This window comes from Malus domestica, chromosome 08, assembly GCF_042453785.1.
Source record: "Malus domestica chromosome 08, GDT2T_hap1".
Taxonomy (NCBI): Eukaryota; Viridiplantae; Streptophyta; class Magnoliopsida; order Rosales; family Rosaceae; genus Malus; species Malus domestica.
This window is the reverse complement of record NC_091668.1, coordinates 20985443-21005185: the sequence shown is the minus strand read 5'-3', so window position 1 is coordinate 21005185 and position 19743 is coordinate 20985443. Positions and strand designations below refer to the sequence as shown.

Sequence of the window (19743 nt, the reverse complement as noted above, 5' to 3'; positions counted from 1 at the left end):
CCTTCCGGGCGTGTCATCTGAAACTGGTCAAAGCTTTGATTTGAACAGTGAACCAATTAATATTGATGGCACTGGTAGTGGATCAGTTGTCAGAGGAGAGGAGGCTGACAGGCCGGTGAGCGCAGACGGCACTGAAGTGGATGGAATGGGTACGGAGGTTGACCCATTTAAACTGGCTCCTATAATTGAGGCAGTAATGAAGGAACAAAAAGGGAGAAAACGTAGCATTTAGGAAATAGAGCTTTCATCGTCCACTCCCTTTGATGAGTCAATAGCTACCAGACCAAGGAAAGGCTTTACTAATGTGGCGGAGGAGACCAGCCGTAAGGGGTATCCCACGGCTCCATGAAGATAATCACGTGGAACTGTCAGGGTATCGGGGGTGACCTGACAGTTGACAACTTGCTGGAGCAGAACCGGCTTCACACCCCTGACATGGTTATTCTGCTGGAAACTAAGAATAAGAGTATGAGTTTTATCCATCTAAAAATGAGTCTTGGTATGGAACATTGGTTCGCTGTTGAGCCTCGGGGCATTGGAGGCAGTTTATGTGTTTTCTGGAGAGAGGAGTTTCCTGTGGTATTAATGAAATCGGAGGATTTTTTGGTGGAGCTCAAGCTGTGGGATGAAAAGATGAATTGTAACTGGTGGTTATTCGCCATTTACGCCAGCACTGATGAAAATAAGAGAAGGGAGCAATGGCAGGAATTATCGAAGCGTATTGCCCAAGATAGGGACCGTTGCCTTCTCATAGGCGACTTCAACGACATCCTTTGCAACGATGAGAAGGAGGGTGAGAATCATAGACCGGCTGCTAGTCTGCGTGACTTCAGAGATTTTGTGGCCCGAGATGAGCTCATGGACTTGGGTTATGAAGGCTACCCCTTCACCTGGAGGAACAACAGAGAGTCTCTGCCTATCCAGCAACGCCTTGACTGTGGGCTGGCAACTTTAGGGTGGTTTGAAATGTATCCTAACACAAAAATTAAGCACGTGATCTTGGAAGGATCTGATCATGCTCTTTTGTTCCTTTCGACTGACAAGGTCCCGGATCGGAGGGGAAGGCAATTCTCATTCGATGGGCGTTGGAGCAGGTTGGAGGAATGTCGTGATCTGGTCGTTGAAGAATGGAGTGATAAGATCAATGGGTCTCATGCTTTCCGTTTTTGCGAAAAAATGAAGCATCTCAGAAGAAGATTAAAAGTCTGGTACAAAGGGAGAGGCAGGAACTCGTTGAAAATGATCCAGCAACTGAAGGAAGAGATAAGGGCGGCCTATAATTCTAACGAATTCACCTCAAATGATGTCAAGCAAAAAGAGTGGGAGCTTAAGGCTGCTCATAAGCAGGAGGAGGCTTATTGGAAAGTCAAATCTAAGAATCAATGGCTTCGTGAGGGTGACAAGAACACTAAGTTCTTCCATGCTCAAACTCTCAAAAGGCGAAGGTTCAATATGATCCGCGGGATAGATAATGCCCGTGGGGTTTGGCAGGAGATTGAGGGAATTGGTGATACGGCTATCGAATACTTTACAGAACTTTTTCAGTCCTGTAAGCCCACTCTCGTGGAGGAAGTTCAGGGGTGTATGGAGGGCAGGCTCTCTCCTGAGGATAACCGTGGTTTAACTACAATGGTTGCAGAAGGCAAAATTATTGAGGCTGTATATCAAATTCCCCCTACGAGATCTCTGGGACCTGATGGTTTCTCTGGCTGCTTTTACCAAGACCACTGGGGCACGGTCGGGACGGACGTAGTGAAGATTGTTAAGGCCTTCTGGCACTCGGGATCTCTTCTTCATAAACTCAACCATACCAACTTAGTGCTTATTCCGAAGGTGAAGTGCCCTAAAAATATGACGTAATACCGGCCAATTGCATTATGTAACGTCATCTACAAGATCATTGCAAAGGTTCTCACTAACAGGCTTAAGAAGGTGATGCCAAAAGTGATTGGTGAAAACCAATCTGCCTTCGTGGCGGGGAAACAAATCCAAGATAATATCCTAGTGGTGCACGAAGTCCTCCACTCCCTACTTCACCAGAGAAAATGAGACCACCCTGGTATGGCTATCAAGCTTGATATGGCCAAGGCTTATGACCGTGTTGAATGGGATTTCCTCATGGGTATGATGGTTAATTTGGGATTTGCACCTCTTTTCTGCAGCTGGATTAAGGAATGCATTTCTACCGTATCTTTTAGTGTTCTTATAAATGGTTCCCCAACGGGGTACTTTCGGCCAGAACGGGGGCTTAGGCAAGGAGATCCTCTCTCTCCCTTCCTATTCCTTCTCTGTACTGAAGGTTCTCAATGCTAATTACGAGGAGCCTGGAACGGGGTGCCCTTCACGGGTTCAAGATTTCCCCTATTGGAGTACCGTTAACGCATCTTTTCTTTGCGGATGATTCCGTGGTTTTTGGAAATGCTTCTGTGGAGGAGGCGAAGAGTATTGTGGAAGTTTTAAAGACCTACGCTCGGGGCTTTGGTCAGGAGATTAACCTGACCAAAAGTTCGGTCTTCTTCGGGGCTAATTCCCCGAAGTGTTTGAAAGCCAAAATTGTGGACACCCTGGGGATTCAATGCAAACAGGGTTTTGGGAAATATCTAGGCTTGCAAGCTGATTTTGGGCATTCAAAAAAAGTTGTTTTTGCCGAGATCAGGGATAAGATTGAAGCTCGTATGTCAGGTTGGGCTGAGCAGTACCTGTCCCAGGCGGGAAAAAAGATCCTTGTGAAAACGGTGGCTATGGCCTTGCCAAATTTCGCCATGAGTTGCTTTAAACTCCCTATTGGCATGTGTCGGGACGTTGAAATGGCCATTCGAAATTACTGGTGGCGAGGTAATGAGCAACATAAAGGGATACACTGGATCTCCTGGGATTGGCTCATGAAACAGAAAAAGGCTGGAGGGTTAGGATTTAAGGATATCCAATGTGTCAACCTTGCCTTTCTTGCCAAGATTGGTTGGCGAATCACCCAAAATCCTTCGTCCCTCCTTGCTTCGGTTTTGAGAGACAAATACTTCCCGGGGAAAACCTTTGGAGAAGCTCCTAAAGGGAAGTTCACCTCGTGGGGTTGGAAATGCTTATTCGAAGCTCGGAAAGTGCTGCAACTTGGGCTCAGATGGCGGGTGGGAAACGGGTACAATATTAATATCAGGAAGGACCCGTGGTTCCCTAAACCCTCAACCTTTAAAGCCAAGCCGAAGGTAAATCTGGAAGGAACGAAGGTCAGTGACTTAATTGATCCGGCTACTAACTCTTGGAGGACTGATATGATCTCGAACGGATTCAATCGAGACGATGTACTACTGATCTTAAGTATCCCTTTAAGCCAAGCTGGCATTGATGATCGTCTGGTGTGGCACTATACTACTAACGAGGTCTATTCAATCAAATCTGGGTATGGTCTGGCTATAAAACTGATGGAAGATAAAGCCTTAGGAAGGAAAGGTCGAGGCGCCCCCAGTAAGACCAATAAGCTAAATCTGGTATGGAACAACATCTGGAGTCTGCAGGTTCCAAATAAGATTAAAATTTTCATTTGGCGGTGCTGCAATAATGCTCTGGCGGTCCGACGTAATCTTAAAAGACGTCACATGAGAATTGACAATGTTTGTGGTGTATGCAACACCCTCAATGAAACTGAAAACCATCTGTTTTTCCAATGTGAAATCAGTCATCGATAGGAGCATATTTATGCGACTTAGTTGGCTTGTTCTTGTGCATTTATGTCGTGTTTCCTTAGTTATTTTAATGTTTAAAGTCATTTTCGTGTGTTTTCAGATTTTAAGGACAAAGTAGGCAAGAAGATGCATTTTGGAGCATTTTGGAGCATTTTGGAGCTTGGAATGCATGTCACATATTTGGAACCAAGGTTTGGACGAAATTGAAGACTTAAAGAGGCTAAGAATGTGAAGAATTAGTGTACAAAGGATCATGAACTCAGCCACAAAAGGACACACATCCTTGCCATGCAATCCACATAGCATTCCCTTTGGATTCCCATGCATGCTTAATCATCCTTGTCCCCTAAAATATTTCTGATTTCATGCCTCAATACACTCAATTATCACACTCAATTGCTGCATACCTCTTGTTCCCTTCACCCATCAGATTTCACAACCATTCCATGCACCAATTGATGCTCCATCATCCACATTTGGGATCCAATGCCTTGTGCAACACATGTTGCTGCACCTTTAACTAATTTCTGAAACATTTCACCTCCCCTTTTCATTTCCATGCAATGAACACAATCATTCATGCTCCCTAGCTGAAATACCACTCTATTTTACCCTCCATACTTTGCATCATTGCTCAATTTTCATCCTTGGACCATTGCACACCACAAATTCACCCTCCTTGCTGTGCATTTCCCCACTGCCTAATCTGATTCTCTAGGGTTTTTAGGGCCTATATATACATGTTTACAACCTTGGCAAAGGGTTGAACCTCCCATATTCATCATTCATGCAGAAAATTCGTCCATACTCACCCTAGGCAGCAAAACACCCCAAAAACACCATTCTAGTGCCCAGAAAACATAACAGCCACTCCACCTTATTCCACCATCTTTGCCGAGTTCTCTACCACCCTCCAACCATCAAACACTCCTCCACACTCACCCTAAACCTTTCCATACCATTCCCTATCCATTCTACACCATAAAACTACCCAAAACCTGTCCATAACCCAATCTGCCACAAGCAAGGGAAATGAGGAATCTTGGATGCACTTGCTGCCAAGTTGGAGCATTCTAGGTGTTTTCTTTCTTTGGATTTTAATGTCTAATTCATGTAATCTTTGTTTTGCTTTAAGTATGATTGGCTAATTTCGTTTTTGGCTAAGGGTGTATTCAAAACCATGATTATATATGTGAAATGAGTTGATTACTTCCAGTTATTGTTACATAAGTCGTGAATACAATTTGCTTAACCATTTGATTTAGAACTTATTCTTGTATGTTGATTGAGAGTGCACGCTTAATTTGCATGCTTGAATTTGATGCTAGGATATAAATTTGTTTCACCTAATCGTTATGAATTTATATTCGTAAGTAGTGAAGGTCGCTAGTCACGATTGTGTTAAGTAGATTCCTGGCAAGAGTATCATGCTTTTCATAGTTACGAATGCCTTGTCGATGCTTATGATTTCCAAAGAACGTAATGATTCTAACTTGTGTCTTTATCATGTTGTTCATATAAAGAACTTGTTAGGAATAATTTGTTTGCGATGCATATTCATCCAATTCAATGATCCTAGGGAAATCTGAAGGTTAATTTAAGCAGACCTAATTAACTTGGAGTTTTGAGGTTCATAACTTATTGAATTGATAACTGGAAATTGATTTACGTTGCATATATTTCATGTGTGGAGAAGAACCCCTTAGCCATTCCATCATCCATTGATTCTTCATAACTTTGTATTACAATCTGTTTCTCTTACAATCTGCCATATAAGTTTATTTTCGTCCAAATCAAATCCCCAATTATTTTGAATTCCTAGATTAATTGGAAAGTGTGTTGGTTTATGTTTTTAAGTGTTTTGGTACAAGTTAAAACCCAAATTCGTCCAATTTGATGCTTTGTGTTCAAAACTGCCCAGAAAGTGGTTTTTAGGCAGTTTTGAGTGTTTGGTTGCTGTTTTGATTCTTTTGGTTCGTTTTAGTGTTTTAGAGTTTAGTTTTGCATTCTTTGAGTCTAGTTTCGTATTTTTAAACTTTGTTTCACAGATTTGAGTCAGTTTAGAGTGTTTTAACAATCCCTCCTAATCCCTGGTTTAAGAACGATCCCTACTTATCCATACTACAATTGTCAACAAGAGGGTTAATTTGTGTGTTATTTTTCACATCAAATTTTGGTGCCGTTGCCGGGGATTAGCAACTTTGCTAATCTCTTGGATTGTTTTCTTTCGAATTATTGTATTTTGTTTAAGTTTCTGTTTAAGTTGCTTATTTGTTTTGTTTTCTTTGTTTTTAGGTACTAGTGCATGACTCGAAGTTCCCGACCTGTTCGTGAGCATATTTTGGACTTTGACGACGACTTCGAGAGAATTTTGAGAAGAAGGAGGAAACAACAGCACAAAGAGGATCCCACGGCACAAGTGGGTGGAGAAGCGCAAGGTATAGCCATGGACAACCGTACGCTCAAGGAGCTTGCCGCCTCGGGTTTGGATAATGCCGCACCATTGTGTATCCAATATCCCATGGCTGCCCAAGGTAAAACCGAAGAGTTCGAGTTAAAGTCAAGTTTGCTCCACCACATTCCAAAGTTCCATGGGTTGTCCATGGAGGATCCGAACAAACATTTGAAAGAATTTGAAGTGGTGTGCTCAAGTATGACTCCGGTTACCGTTGACGGAAGTATTTTAAAGATGAAGGCTTTTCCGTTCTCTTTAATGGACAAAGCCAAGGATTGGTTGTACGAGTTGGCTCCCGGTACAGTTACATCTTGGGAGAGTATGAAGAGGGCATTTCTGGAGAAGTTTTTCCCAACTTCTCGCATCATTCTTCTTCGTAAAAAAATAAGTGGAATTCAACAAGATGAAGGTGAGTCTTTTCCTACATATTATGAACGATTTAAATCACTTGTTGCTTCTTGTCCACAGCATCAAATGAAGGAGGAATTGCTTTTGCAATACTTCTACGAATGGCTCCTACCACTAGAACGTCAAATGCTCGATGCCTCGGCGGGTGGAGCATTGGTAGACAAAACGCCCATGGCTGCAAAAATCTTTATTGCTAATCGAGCGTTAAACGCTCAACAATACGAAGGTGTAGGCCAAAGAGGACCCCCACGGCAACAAGTGCATGCGGTAAGTTCCACTTCCAATATTCAATCTCAGTTAGCTAATCTTACTTCTCTTGTTTCACAGATGGCCGAGGGAATGAAGATTCAAGGACCCATGGTGTGTGGCGTATGTTCTATCCAAGGACATGCATCCGAAAAGTGTCCTCAACTCATTGAGAATGGTGGATGGGAGAGCGCTAATGCCATTGGGTTTCAAAGCCAAAATCAGCCAAGACATGATCCATATTCCAACACGTATAATCCGGGGTGGAGAGACCATCCAAACTTCAAATGGAGAGAGCCACAACAAGCCCAACCACAAGGAGGCTTTAGGCAACAACCCCCGGGCTTCTACAACAAACCATACGCACCCCCTCAAGTCCAACCACAATCTGCCCCAAATACTTCAGGTAATGCTTTGGATAATGATACACTTGTTAAGTTACTAACCACTTTGACTAATGGGCAGGAAAATCAAAACAAAAGGGTGGACCAACTAGAGAAACAAATGGGACAGATTGTCGAGGTTGTTGGGCAGATTCGAGACCAAGGAAGGCTTCCTAGTTCTACCATTCCAAATCCAAAATGAGGGTTTGAATCAGCCAAGGCAATCACCCTAAGAAGTGGTAAGGAGGTTGGGGCAAGTTCTTCATCAAAAACAGGTCACAAAGAGGATGAAAAACTTCAATTTGAGGAGGAGGAAGCATGCCCACCCACGGCAAGGGTGGACACACCTATGCCGCAAGCCCCCATGGCTCCAAATTCGTCCAATTCATCCAATAAAGGTAAGAATGTGTCAAATTCGGTTTCTACTAATGTTGTGCCTTCGAATGCTCCTTTTCCTAGCAGGTTTGTGCAAACAAAGAAGGAAGAAGCTGAAAAGGACATCCTTGAGACACTTAGGAAAGTTCAAGTCAACATACCCTTGTTGGATGCCATTAAGCAAGTCCCGAGATACGCTAAGTTTTTAAAGGAGCTATGCACCACTAGGAAGAGGATTTCAACCAAGGAGGTTGTGAAGGTAGGTAAAAATGTCTCCGCCATCTTGCAACGTAAACTACCCCCCAAATGCAAAGATCCGGGTAGCTTTACAATTCCGTGCGTCATTGGTAACACTCGTTTCAAATCTGCCATGCTAGATTTAGGAGCCTCTATAAATGTTATGCCATACTCCATTTATGTATCTATGAACTTAGGTGAGTTGAAACATGATGGTGTAATCATACAATTGGCCGATAGATCTAACGCTTATCCAAAGGGAGTGTTGGAAGACGTTTTGGTGCAGGTTGATCATTTAGTCTTCCCAGCAGATTTTTATGTGCTCGAAATGGATGAATCGGATCATGCTCCTTCATTGCCCATCCTCCTTGGAAGGCCATTCATGAAGACGGCCCGGACGAAGATTGACGTGTATAGTGGAACGTTATCCATGGAATTTGATGGGGAAGTTGTTAATTTTAATCTTTCTGATTCCATTAAGTACCCTAGTGAGGACCATTCATGTTTCTCTATTGATATATTTGACTCTTTGGCGCAGGGATATCTTGAAGATTTGAATGACGATGCGCTTGAAAAAGTCATTACACGAGGAATGGAACTCACAACCAAGGGGGCAGATTCTAGTGTAACCCACGGCATACATGGACTAGGCCATGCTGTGCCTCCTAGTGATGAAATTTTTGAGTTGGTTGCTGCCCTTGAGTCACTACCTAAGCATGGTGGTAAGTCTCCTAACTTTGATTCCATTCCAATTTCGACTAACAAGTTGCTTCCATCCATCGTTCAGGCACCCATACTTGATCTCAAACCCCTACCAAGCCATTTGAAGTACATCTTTTTGGGGGGAAATGAGACACTACTTGCCATCATCTCCTCATCCCTCACGGCACAAGAGGAGGAGAAGCTAGTGCGTGTCTTGAAGGAATTCAAATCTGCCCTAGGTTGGACATTGGCCGATATTAAAGGTATAAGCCCTATGACTTGTATGCATCACATATTTCTTGAGGAGGGGGCCAAACCAACTAGAGAGGCTCAACGCCGTCTTAACCCTCCGATGATGGAAGTTGTGAAAAATGAGATAATCAAACTTCTAGATTGTGGGGTGATTTATCCCATCTCCGATAGCCGTTGGGTTTCACCTATCCAATGTGTGCCCAAGAAATCTGGAGTGACGGTTGTCGAGAATGCGGAGAATGAGCTTGTGCCCACCCGAATTCAAACCGGTTGGCGAGTGTGCATTGATTATAGGAAGCTAAATGCAACCACAAGGAAAGATCACTTCCCATTGCCGTTCCTAGATCAAATGCTAGAAAGGTTAGCAGGTCATTCCTTTTATTGCTTTCTTGATGGATACTCCGGTTATAATCAAATTGTTATTGCCCCGGATGATCAAGAAAAGACCACTTTTACTTATCCCTTTGGAACGTTTGCATATCGACGCATGCCATTCGGTTTGTGCAATGCTCCTGCCACATTTCAAAGGTGTATGGTTAGCATCTTTTCTGATTATGTTGAGAGGATTATTGAGATATTCATGGATGATTTTAGTGTGTTTGGTAATTCCTTTGATAATTGCTTGGATAATCTCACTTTAATCTTGAAACGTTGTGTTGAAACAAACCTTGTGTTAAATTGGGAGAAATGCCATTTTATGGTTAAACAAGGTATTGTTTTGGGTCATATAATCTCTGAACGTGGAATTGAAGTTGATAAGTCTAAAATAGATCTTGTACGCTACTTCCCCTCTCCCACTTCGGTGAGAGGGGTTCGTTTTTTCCTTGGTCATGCAGGATTCTACCGACGATTTATCAAGGACTTTTCCAAGATTGCACAGCCCCTATGCCGTCTCCTACAAAAGGATGTGTCATTTGAGTTCAACGAGGCATGTGAGAAGGCATTCAAGCATCTCAAGGACCTTCTCACCACGGCACCCATCATAACTCCCCCGGATTGGTCCATTCCCTTTGAATTGATGTGTGATGCATTGGATTATGCACTTGGAGCTGTTTTGGGTCAAAGAAAGAATAAACAGCCACATGTTATTTATTATGCTTCACACACTTTGAATGATGCTCAGTTGAATTATTCTACAACCGAAAAAGAACTTTTGGCGGTTGTATTTGCTTTAGATAAATTTAGATCATATATAATTGGTACTAAAGTTATTGTTTTCACTGACCATGCAGCCTTGAAGTACTTGTTCACCAAGAAATAAGCTAAACCTAGACTCATTCGTTGGATGCTTCTACTTCAAGAGTTTGACATCGAAATCAAGGACAAGAAGGGGAGTGATAATGTTGTTGCTGACCACCTAAGCAGGTTGGTGCGTGAAGAAGAGGATCTTCCCATCTCCGAAACATTTCCGGATGAACAACTCTTGTCCGTTCAGGTAAGTGCTCCTTGGTACGCAGATTTGGTGAATTATTTGGTGACTAAACAAGTTCCTAGCACCCTAAACAAATTCCAACGTGATAAACTTAAAAAAGATGCTAGATTTTATGTTTGGGATGACCCATACTTGTGGAAATATTGTTCAGATCAGGTTATAAGAAGATGTGTGCATGAATCAGATTTTCACTCAATTTTAAGTTTTTGTCACACATATGCATGTGGGGGTCACTTTGGCACCCAAAGGACAGCTTTTAAGGTTCTTGAATGTGGTTTTTATTGGCCTACTTTGTTTAAAGATGCTAGAACCTTTTGTTTAACATGTGATCGCTGCCAAAGGACAGGTAATATTAGCCAAAGAGATCAAATGCCGCAGGTACCCATCTTTGTTGTTGAAATCTTTGATGTTTGGGGTATCAATTTTATGGGTCATTTTCCTTCATCTTTTGGTTTCACCTACATATTACTTGCCGTTGATTATGTTTCAAAGTGGGTGGAAGCGAAAGCCACTCGAACTAACGATTCTAAAGTTGTGGCAGATTTTGTGAAAACTAATATCTTTTCTAGATTTGGGATGCCTAGGGTTATAATCAGTGATGGAGGGTCTCATTTTTGCAACCGTACCATTGGGGCATTACTCAAGAAGTACCATGTGACGCATAAGGTTTCCACACCTTACCACCTCCAAACCAATGGCCAAGCCGAGGTGTCTAATCGTGAGATCAAACAGATTTTGGAGAAGACCGTTGGGCCAAATAGAAAAGATTGGAGCTTACGGTTGGATGATGCACTATGGGCGTATCGAACGGCTTACAAGACCCCTATTGGTATGTCTCCTTTTCGACTTGTGTATGGCAAGCCTTGCCATCTTCCCGTGGAATTAGAACATCGAGCTCATTGGGCCATCAAGACCTTCAATTTGAATGTGGACCAAGCTGGAATTCATCGAAAGCTTCAATTGAGTGAACTTGATGAGATAAGGCATGAAGCTTATGAGAATGCTAGAATTTACAAAGAGAAGACCACGGCATTCCATGATAAGATGCTTCGAGGCAAGACTTTCGAAATTGGGCAGAAAGTGTTGTTGTTCAACTCCCGTCTTCGTCTATTCCCTGGTAAGTTACGTTCCAAGTGGGTTGGCCCGTTTGTTGTTACTAATCTTTTTGTGCATGGTGCAGTCCAAATTAAGAGCTTGAGAACTGGGCAAGAATTCAAGGTGAATGGACATCGCTTGAAGCCGTACTACGAGCACTTTGTGGAGCATGTTGTGGAGGATATCCCACTGCATGCCGTGGGTTCCCATGAAGGTTGATCAATGTGGCATCGTCCGGCTGGAAGACGTTAAAGCAAGCGCTTCAAGGGAGGCAACCCATTTATTTTGCTTGATTGTTAATATTTTTTCTTGTTTAATTATTTTTGGGGTATGACTTTCTATTTTTGAAACATTAACAAATATGCAAAGGATTTTAACATTAAACTTCATGGAAATGAACAGGAAACTGGGAAATAAAGAAACACAGCATAAGACAAGAGGGAGCCTTCACAATGGCTGCTTGGGAGAAGTCTCAGTAGTCGGCGGAATCTCAGCAGTCGGTGGAGCCACAGATGGAGGAGGTACCGAAGGTTGATCATTTGGAGCTTCACTACGCGGTACAGCCTCAGAAGACGACGGCAAATGCTGTTGGAACAAACCTACAAACCTCCGATGATCAAGTAAAATATGACCATCAGATTCATGCAGCTGGTCAATTTTCCTCTTCATGTTTGTGGCATAATTGTGTGCAAGCTTGTGCAATTGTTTATTTTCATGCTTGAGTCCTCTAATCTCCTCTTTGAGACTCAGTATTTCAGCCGCCAACGATTCAACGTGACGGGTTCGAGCAAATAGGCGTTGGGCCATGTTGGACACAGAACCCGTACACTGCACGCTAAGAGCCAGAAACTCCTTAACAACCAATTCATCAGACCGTCTAGAGAGCAGTTTGTTATCTCTGGGGGTGACAAGGTTCCGGGCCACCACCGCAGCGGTCATGTCATTTTTCATCACCGAATCCCCAACGGTAAGAGGACCAGTAGGGGATATGAAGGACGGGCGCCATATGTTGTCTGGAGAAGGAGGGGCTGCTCCTTCACCAAGGTTCAAGTCAAAACGACGGTCGGAAGGGCCAGACATTTTTCAGAGGAGTTAAAGAAAGAAGAGATCGGACAAGTCAAGATCGTAGAAGTGCAAAACGGGAGTTTTTACAGGCAGAAGTTCAAGTGTGCTTTGAACGTCCTGCATACCTCTATAAAAATCAGCACGCGATGGGATTTCAGAAATCGAATAGAAGAGCTCAGAAATCGAAGAAGCCATTCAAAAATCGAAGAGGCGCCAGCTTTCTCAAAAGTTGGGCTTGCTCACAAACCACCAATTCCAGATATCGAAGAGTGTCAACTTTCTCAGCCTCGTCAGCACCCATCACACGCAACTCAGCTTTGCGAAAATCACGGGCAGTCTGTCGAAGCACCGATTCCAACCATCTGTCTCTCTTAGCCTCGTCAGCACTTGTCACATGCAATCTCTGCCCTCAACGAAGCTCAGAACTCGAAGCGCAAATTCCGGATATTAAAGAGGCCTCTGCTTTATCGAGACGTGTCAGTATCTGTCAAATTGCACATCTGCGTTGCGTAAATCACGCACAATCTGTCGAAAATTTCTGGAAAAGCAGAATGCACGTGAAAGCTACTGTTAAATTATCCCAGGCTGGCCGACGCGAGTAATGGAACAATGCCTTCCTAGCCATTAAGAAAATTCTATAAATGTTGAACTTCAAAGTGAAGCAGCCTCACCCAACTTTCAGCCTCACTTAACCCTTCATCCTCTCTGAAATGGCTTTCCAACAAACCCTCTCGAGTCACTCTGTATTTCTCATCCCCTGGGATACCCCTGCAAACAACCCATCCAGAGCACAAGTATTTCATATCATAAAGGTTGAGAGCACGAGTATCTCATATCATGCTTTCTCCCTGTCCTTTCTCCGGCCAGCACCTGCTCTCGAGTACTCATCATCTTGTGCTTCCTCTTCGTCTCTCACGTATAAGGGAAGTGAAGATGATACCTCGAAGCATGTGGAGACAACGTGCTGATTCATCCTCAACTAGGGACAAGGAGAAAGAAAGCAAGAGGTGGGCACTTGGAAAGATTGAAGAAAGAAACAGACCAACACCTTTACCTCGTGTCTGCCCGTCGTGCAGAAGAAACAAGCAGAGAAGAATGCAGCTTGCACAATCAACCCAGCAGAATGAGTCTGAGATGAAGAACTAGAGAAGCTGCCACATCTGCTTGGAGAACAAATAAGGAATTGCAACATCACCAAAGAGCAAAGCTTCGCCGTACAATTCCAATCCAGTTCAAGATCAAAGCTGTGGAAAGTCAACAAGATCAACTATCTCCAAAACCAGATTTGCGTTCTTAAACTCTACTTTGTCTGGTTTTTACTTTGCCATATTTGTCATGTTTATTTGTCGTTTGTTATTTGCTTGTTTTTTGTGTGAGTATATGCTTGAAACATTGAGGACAATGTTCGATTTAAGTGTGGGGGAATTGGTAACTATTGTTTTGCATGAAAATTCGTAGAAAATTATCACCCATTACTTCTAGTGTTGTTCCTTGCTGTTTAAGTGTTTTTAAGCTGTTTTGGAGTGTTTCAGTATGTTTTGACATAAAAATCCGAAAATTTCATAAAAATTTGAAAAAATTGTTTTGAAAAACCCAAAAGGAGTTGTTTTTGTTTGTTTATTTTGTGTCTTAGGGTACCTTCCAACACAATGATGAGGATTTGGTCTTTAATTACATGACTGTTAAAGAGAATTATAAACATGGATGAAAGTTTGATATGCTCTTTGGTTTATACTTGGTTGTAGTTATAATTTATGAATTCACATGCAATCATAAAGGAAAAATTAGTTTTTGTAACATGCTTGAAGAAAGGAACTCAAACAAAAGCTACAACCTTGTGAGACTTGAGCCTAAACGTTATTTGGAGAGTTGATAATCTGTGCATTATTGTTTTCTAAAGTCGTTGCATGATCTCATTTTTCTTTGCTTGGTTACTACTTAGAAGGCGTTTCATCATTTAGTTCCAAATGCTAGAACTCATGCCCATTTCATTCAAAGCATGATATTGATTTGCATAACACATATTCAAGATGAAGTTGTGTAGTTACCACCACCAAAGCCAAATTGCCGTGTATCCTACTTCATGATTTGTTTAAGTTAACCCCATTGAGCCTTGTTAGCCTACGTTCTTTGTTAACCCCGTTATCCTCACCTAGCCTAGATTAGGACCATCCATACCCTTGTTCTTAAAGCATAGTAAAGCATGATTCAAATTGAATTCCTTGTGATTATGTATGGCAGAAAATAAGTGTGGGGGAAGTGTTTCTCATGTAAGTAGTAGGCCATAGGCACGGGTGGAAAGAAAAAAAAAAGTTGAATTTGACCCGAAGAGTTGTTTAAATCTTTCCCTTACGTCTAAAAGTTGATTTCTGCAATCTAAGTGAATTCTAAGTTCAAGTTCATTATTTTATTTGCTATTGCTTTAAGAACGTTTGTTTTCCCTTACCTTCATTTGTTAGCCATCACCCCAAGCCCCGTTACAACCCTTAACTTCATCTTGAGTGTCATGCGTTTAAATATGTGGAGTTTGAAATTGATATGAGCATATGGTGTCACTGGTTCTCGCATCTAAGTAGTAGCATTCCATTCATGAGATCATATCTAAACATGCTCCAGAAATCGCTTTCTTTGTAATACATATATGTGAGCGTTCGTTTTCATGTTTACATCAATCTTCTCACATATGACTAGTATAGGGTGTGTAGTTGGAAATCTGTGTGAAAATTGAGTGCATACTTTGTAAGGACTTGAGCGAACTCTCTAAGGCATGTTACTACATTCAAAACATTGTTTTAATTGATTAACGTGAACAACTAAGTAGTGACGATGATTAAGTATGTGCTTAAGTGTAGAGATGACTCAAATCTGTGGGGATGATAATCTTTAACATGTCATGTGCATTGGAAATCCCTGAGGCAAATGTTGGAAGGTTTAGGTTGTGTTGTATTTGTTTCGTTTCGTTTTATTTCTTTGTTTGCTCGAGGACTAGCAAAAGCTAAGTGTGGGGGAATTTGATAGGAGCATATTTATGCGACTTAGTTGGCTTGTTCTTGTGCATTTATGTCGTGTTTCCTTAGTTATTTTAATGTTTAAAGTCATTTTCGTGTGTTTTCAGATTTTAAGGACAAAGTAGGCAAGAAGATGCATTTTGGAGCATTTTGGAGCATTTTGGAGCTTGGAATGCATGTCACATATTTGGAACCAAGGTTTGGACGAAATTGAAGACTTAAAGAGGCTAAGAATGTGAAGAATTAGTGTACAAAGGATCATGAACTCAGCCACAAAAGGACACACATCCTTGCCATGCAATCCACATAGCATTCCCTTTGGATTCCCATGCATGCTTAATCATCCTTGTCCCCTAAAATATTTCTGATTTCATGCCTCAATACACTCAATTATCACACTCAATTGCTGCATACCTCTTGTTCCCTTCACCCATCAGATTTCACAACCATTCCATGCACCAATTGATGCTCCATCATCCACATTTGGGATCCAATGCCTTGTGCAACACATGTTGCTGCACCTTTAACTAATTTCTGAAACATTTCACCTCCCCTTTTCATTTCCATGCAATGAACACAATCATTCATGCTCCCTAGCTGAAATACCACTCCATTTTACCCTCCATACTTTGCATCATTGCTCCATTTTCATCCTTGGACCATTGCACACCACAAATTCACCCTCCTTGCTGTGCATTTCCCCACTGCCTAATCTGATTCTCTAGGGTTTTTAGGGCCTATATATACATGTTTACAACCCTTGGCAAAGGGTTGAACCTCCCATATTCATCATTCATGCAGAAAATTCGTCCATACTCACCCTAGGCAGCAAAACACCCCAAAAACACCATTCTAGTGCCCAGAAAACATAACAGCCACTCCACCTTATTCCACCATCTTTGCCGAGTTCTCTACCACCCTCCAACCATCAAACACTCCTCCACACTCACCCTAAACCTTTCCATACCATTCCCTATCCATTCTACACCATAAAACTACCCAAAACCTGTCCATAACCCAATCTGCCACAAGCAAGGGAAAGGAGGAATCTTGGATGCACTTGCTGCCAAGTTGGAGCATTCTAGGTGTTTTCTTTCTTTGGATTTTAATGTCTAATTCATGTAATCTTTGTTTTGCTTTAAGTATGATTGGCTAATTTCGTTTTTGGCTAAGGGTGTATTCAAAACCATGATTATATATGTGAAATGAGTTGATTACTTCCAGTTATTGTTACATAAGTCGTGAATACAATTTGCTTAACCATTTGATTTAGAACTTATTCTTGTATGTTGATTGAGAGTGCACGCTTAATTTGCATGCTTGAATTTGATGCTAGGATATAAATTTGTTTCACCTAATCGTTATGAATTTATATTCGTAAGTAGTGAAGGTCGCTAGTCACGATTGTGTTAAGTAGATTCCTGGCAAGAGTATCATGCTTTTCATAGTTACGAATGCCTTGTCGATGCTTATGATTTCCAAAGAACGTAATGATTCTAACTTGTGTCTTTATCATGCTGTTCATATAAAGAACTTGTTAGGAATAATATGTTTGCGATGCATATTCATCCAATTCAATGATCCTAGGGAAATCTGAAGGTTAATTTAAGCGGACCTAATTAACTTGGAGTGTTGAGGTTCATAACTTATTGAATTGATAACTGGAAATTGATTTACGTTGCATATATTTCATGTGTGGAGAAGAACCCCTTAGCCATTCCATCATCCATTGATTCTTCATAACTTTGTATTACAATCTGTTTCTCTTACAATCTGCCATATAAGTTTATTTTCGTCCAAATCAAATCCCCAATTATTTTGAATTCCAAGATTAATTGGAAAGTGTGTTGGTTTATGTTTTTAAGTGTTTTGGTACAAGTTAAAACCCAAATTCGTCCAATTTGATGCTTTGTGTTCAAAACTACCCAGAAAGTGGTTTTTAGGCAGTTTTGAGTGTTTGGTTGCTGTTTTGATTCTTTTGGTTCGTTTTAGTGTTTTAGAGTTTAGTTTTGCATTCTTTGAGTCTAGTTTCGTATTTTTAAACTTTGTTTCACAGATTTGAGTCAGTTTAGAGTGTTTTAGCAATCCCTCCTAATCCCCGGTTTAAGAACGATCCCTACTTATCCATACTACAATTGTCAACAAGAGGGTTAATTTGTGTGTTAACTTATTTTTCACATCAGTCATGTCTTCTGGTTCTGTTCTCCTCTGCACCTTAATTCCCATGTACTGGAAGGAAGTGATTTCTTATAGAGCTGGAGTAACCTTTGTGCCCAGGTGAAGGACAAGAACAATGCGGATGAGATCTGTCAAGATTTTGCCTTTGGCCTGTGGAGATTGTGGAAAAACAGAAACGAGGTAGTGTTCAATGGGATCCATCGTCAGCCTTTGGAGATCTTGGAGGCCTGGAGAAAGAGTATTAGTGAGTATAAAGACTCCTTGGCTCGGGATTTTGTTGACTACAGCCCGCGGCTGCCAAAGACAATAAAGGACACAGAAATTACTTGTGCTAAGTGGCAGAAACCAAGGTTCGGAACTATCAAGATTAATACTGACGCGGCTTGGTGTAAGAGTACTATGCGCATGGGGGTGGGTTGGCTGGGACGTGATTTTGCTGGACTACTCCAAGCTGCTGGTGGCTCTGGCTTCGGATTCTGCCATAGTGCAGCTGCTGCGGAAGCTCTAGCCATCAGGAATGCCTTACTGGCATGTATTGACCACGGATTTGATGATATTGTCATCGAATCTGATGCAAGAATGATTATTATGATGCTGAAGAAGGAAGTGATGGTTGACTTTAGTATCGAATGCATTCTCGGTGACATTGAGGTTCTAGCGCAAAAGTTGAGGTCTGTCTCTTTTGCTTTTGTGCCTAGAGAGGGCAATCGTGCTGCTCACTTGGTGGCTAAGTATGCCTTTAAGGAGGGACGATCTTTCACTTGGGATTGTATCAGCCCTGATTTTCTGTTTAATTTCCTTGCTATGGATGTAAACCTTTCTATTCGTCTTTAATATATCTTTATCTTTGGGGAAAAAAAATTAATAAATTAATTGAGTAATAAATCAATTAATTATCTAATGAATATAATTTGAAAGGAATGATTTGGGGGTTACCTTGTGGAGAAGATTTGATGAGGATGGATGAAATAGGTTTTGAATAATTACCTATTTTGAGCATTTTTGACCTTGATTGAGTCATGATTGTCCATTGCTCGCGCGTAGGAGTTCTACTATTCCTGGAGGATAATTTTGTCCTTTTTATCCTAGAATCCACTTGTCGCCTCCACATTTTTCTCAATTATTTTTTGCTCCACAAATGTGATCCTCAACGGCTCTAATTTAGGAGAAATTATATCCTCAAGACACATAAATTCACACCTACCCCGCGCCCTTGATTCCCAGATCCACACCTACCCAACTGGTCATATCCTTTTTCTTTTTAACTCTAGTCCAATTTCAGATAGAAGAACTTCTCCTAATTTAGGTGACTTTATTTCAGCACCTTCACGATAAAATCTGCACATTGATGACTTTGCTTAATAACGCTATTCTTTTATTTTAATACAATGATATATTTATACTAGGGTTATTATTACAAGAATAAAAATTCTTCTTTCGGGTCCAAAAACAGTACAAAAGAGAAGAAAGAGAAGAAATACCTCGTAACCTCAATCCAACTTTCAAAATTAACACAAATAAAACCAAAAATGTGTTTCTCTATAAAAACAAATAAAATAATTAGAAGTAGCTTTTGCCACAAGAAAACCAATGACACCCGGAGAGTTTGTCGACTCGTCGATCTCTTGGGGTTTTCAATTTTTATTTTTAAAATTTTACAAATAATACAAATAGTTAAATGGATCATGCTTGTGTCCGCGAGTAATATCGATGATCACCTATTTGTATTTCACTAATAAACGATTACATTCATAGCCTTATATTTACTTAAACGATTACCTATAACCGTAATCGTTAAATTTAAATAAGTGAATTACTCATACCTGCATGTATTTTGCCCACCTCTAAATTCCTAAATCAATACATAAGTTTATTAGTACAGATACATGGAGTAATTTAATCACAAGCATGCATGCAGCATGCTCCTTTATCCTAAGTCAATACATATTGAAGACAACTTGGCAAATTACATTTATGGAGCACTCCAAAGTCATGAAAAACTTTGACTTTAGCCAAATTACATTTATGGAGCACTCCAAAGTCATGAAAAACTTTGACTTTAGCCAAATTGCATTTATGCCAAACTGCATTTATGGAAGACTCTAACGCAATAACATTCTGCAAGCCCTATATTTTTCTTCTCTCCCACTCATTTTATTTAGGTTCGTGTAAAACGTTGATTTGCAAGCCCTATATTTTTCTTCTCTCCCACTCATTTTATTTAGGT

The 19743-nt window shown here is 41.1% G+C and overlaps 1 protein-coding gene across 1 annotated transcript; it reads left to right on the top strand.

The window, feature by feature from the left end:
- Positions 1-2306: 2306 nt before the first annotated feature.
- On the top strand, positions 2307-18350 carry LOC139198095 (uncharacterized). The gene is made up of 2 exons (XM_070826353.1): positions 2307-3203; positions 17616-18350. The coding sequence occupies exons 1-2, from the start codon at positions 2307-2309 to the stop codon at positions 18348-18350; spliced, it is 1632 nt and encodes a 543-aa protein (XP_070682454.1).
- The last annotated feature ends 1393 nt before the right edge of the window (positions 18351-19743 follow it).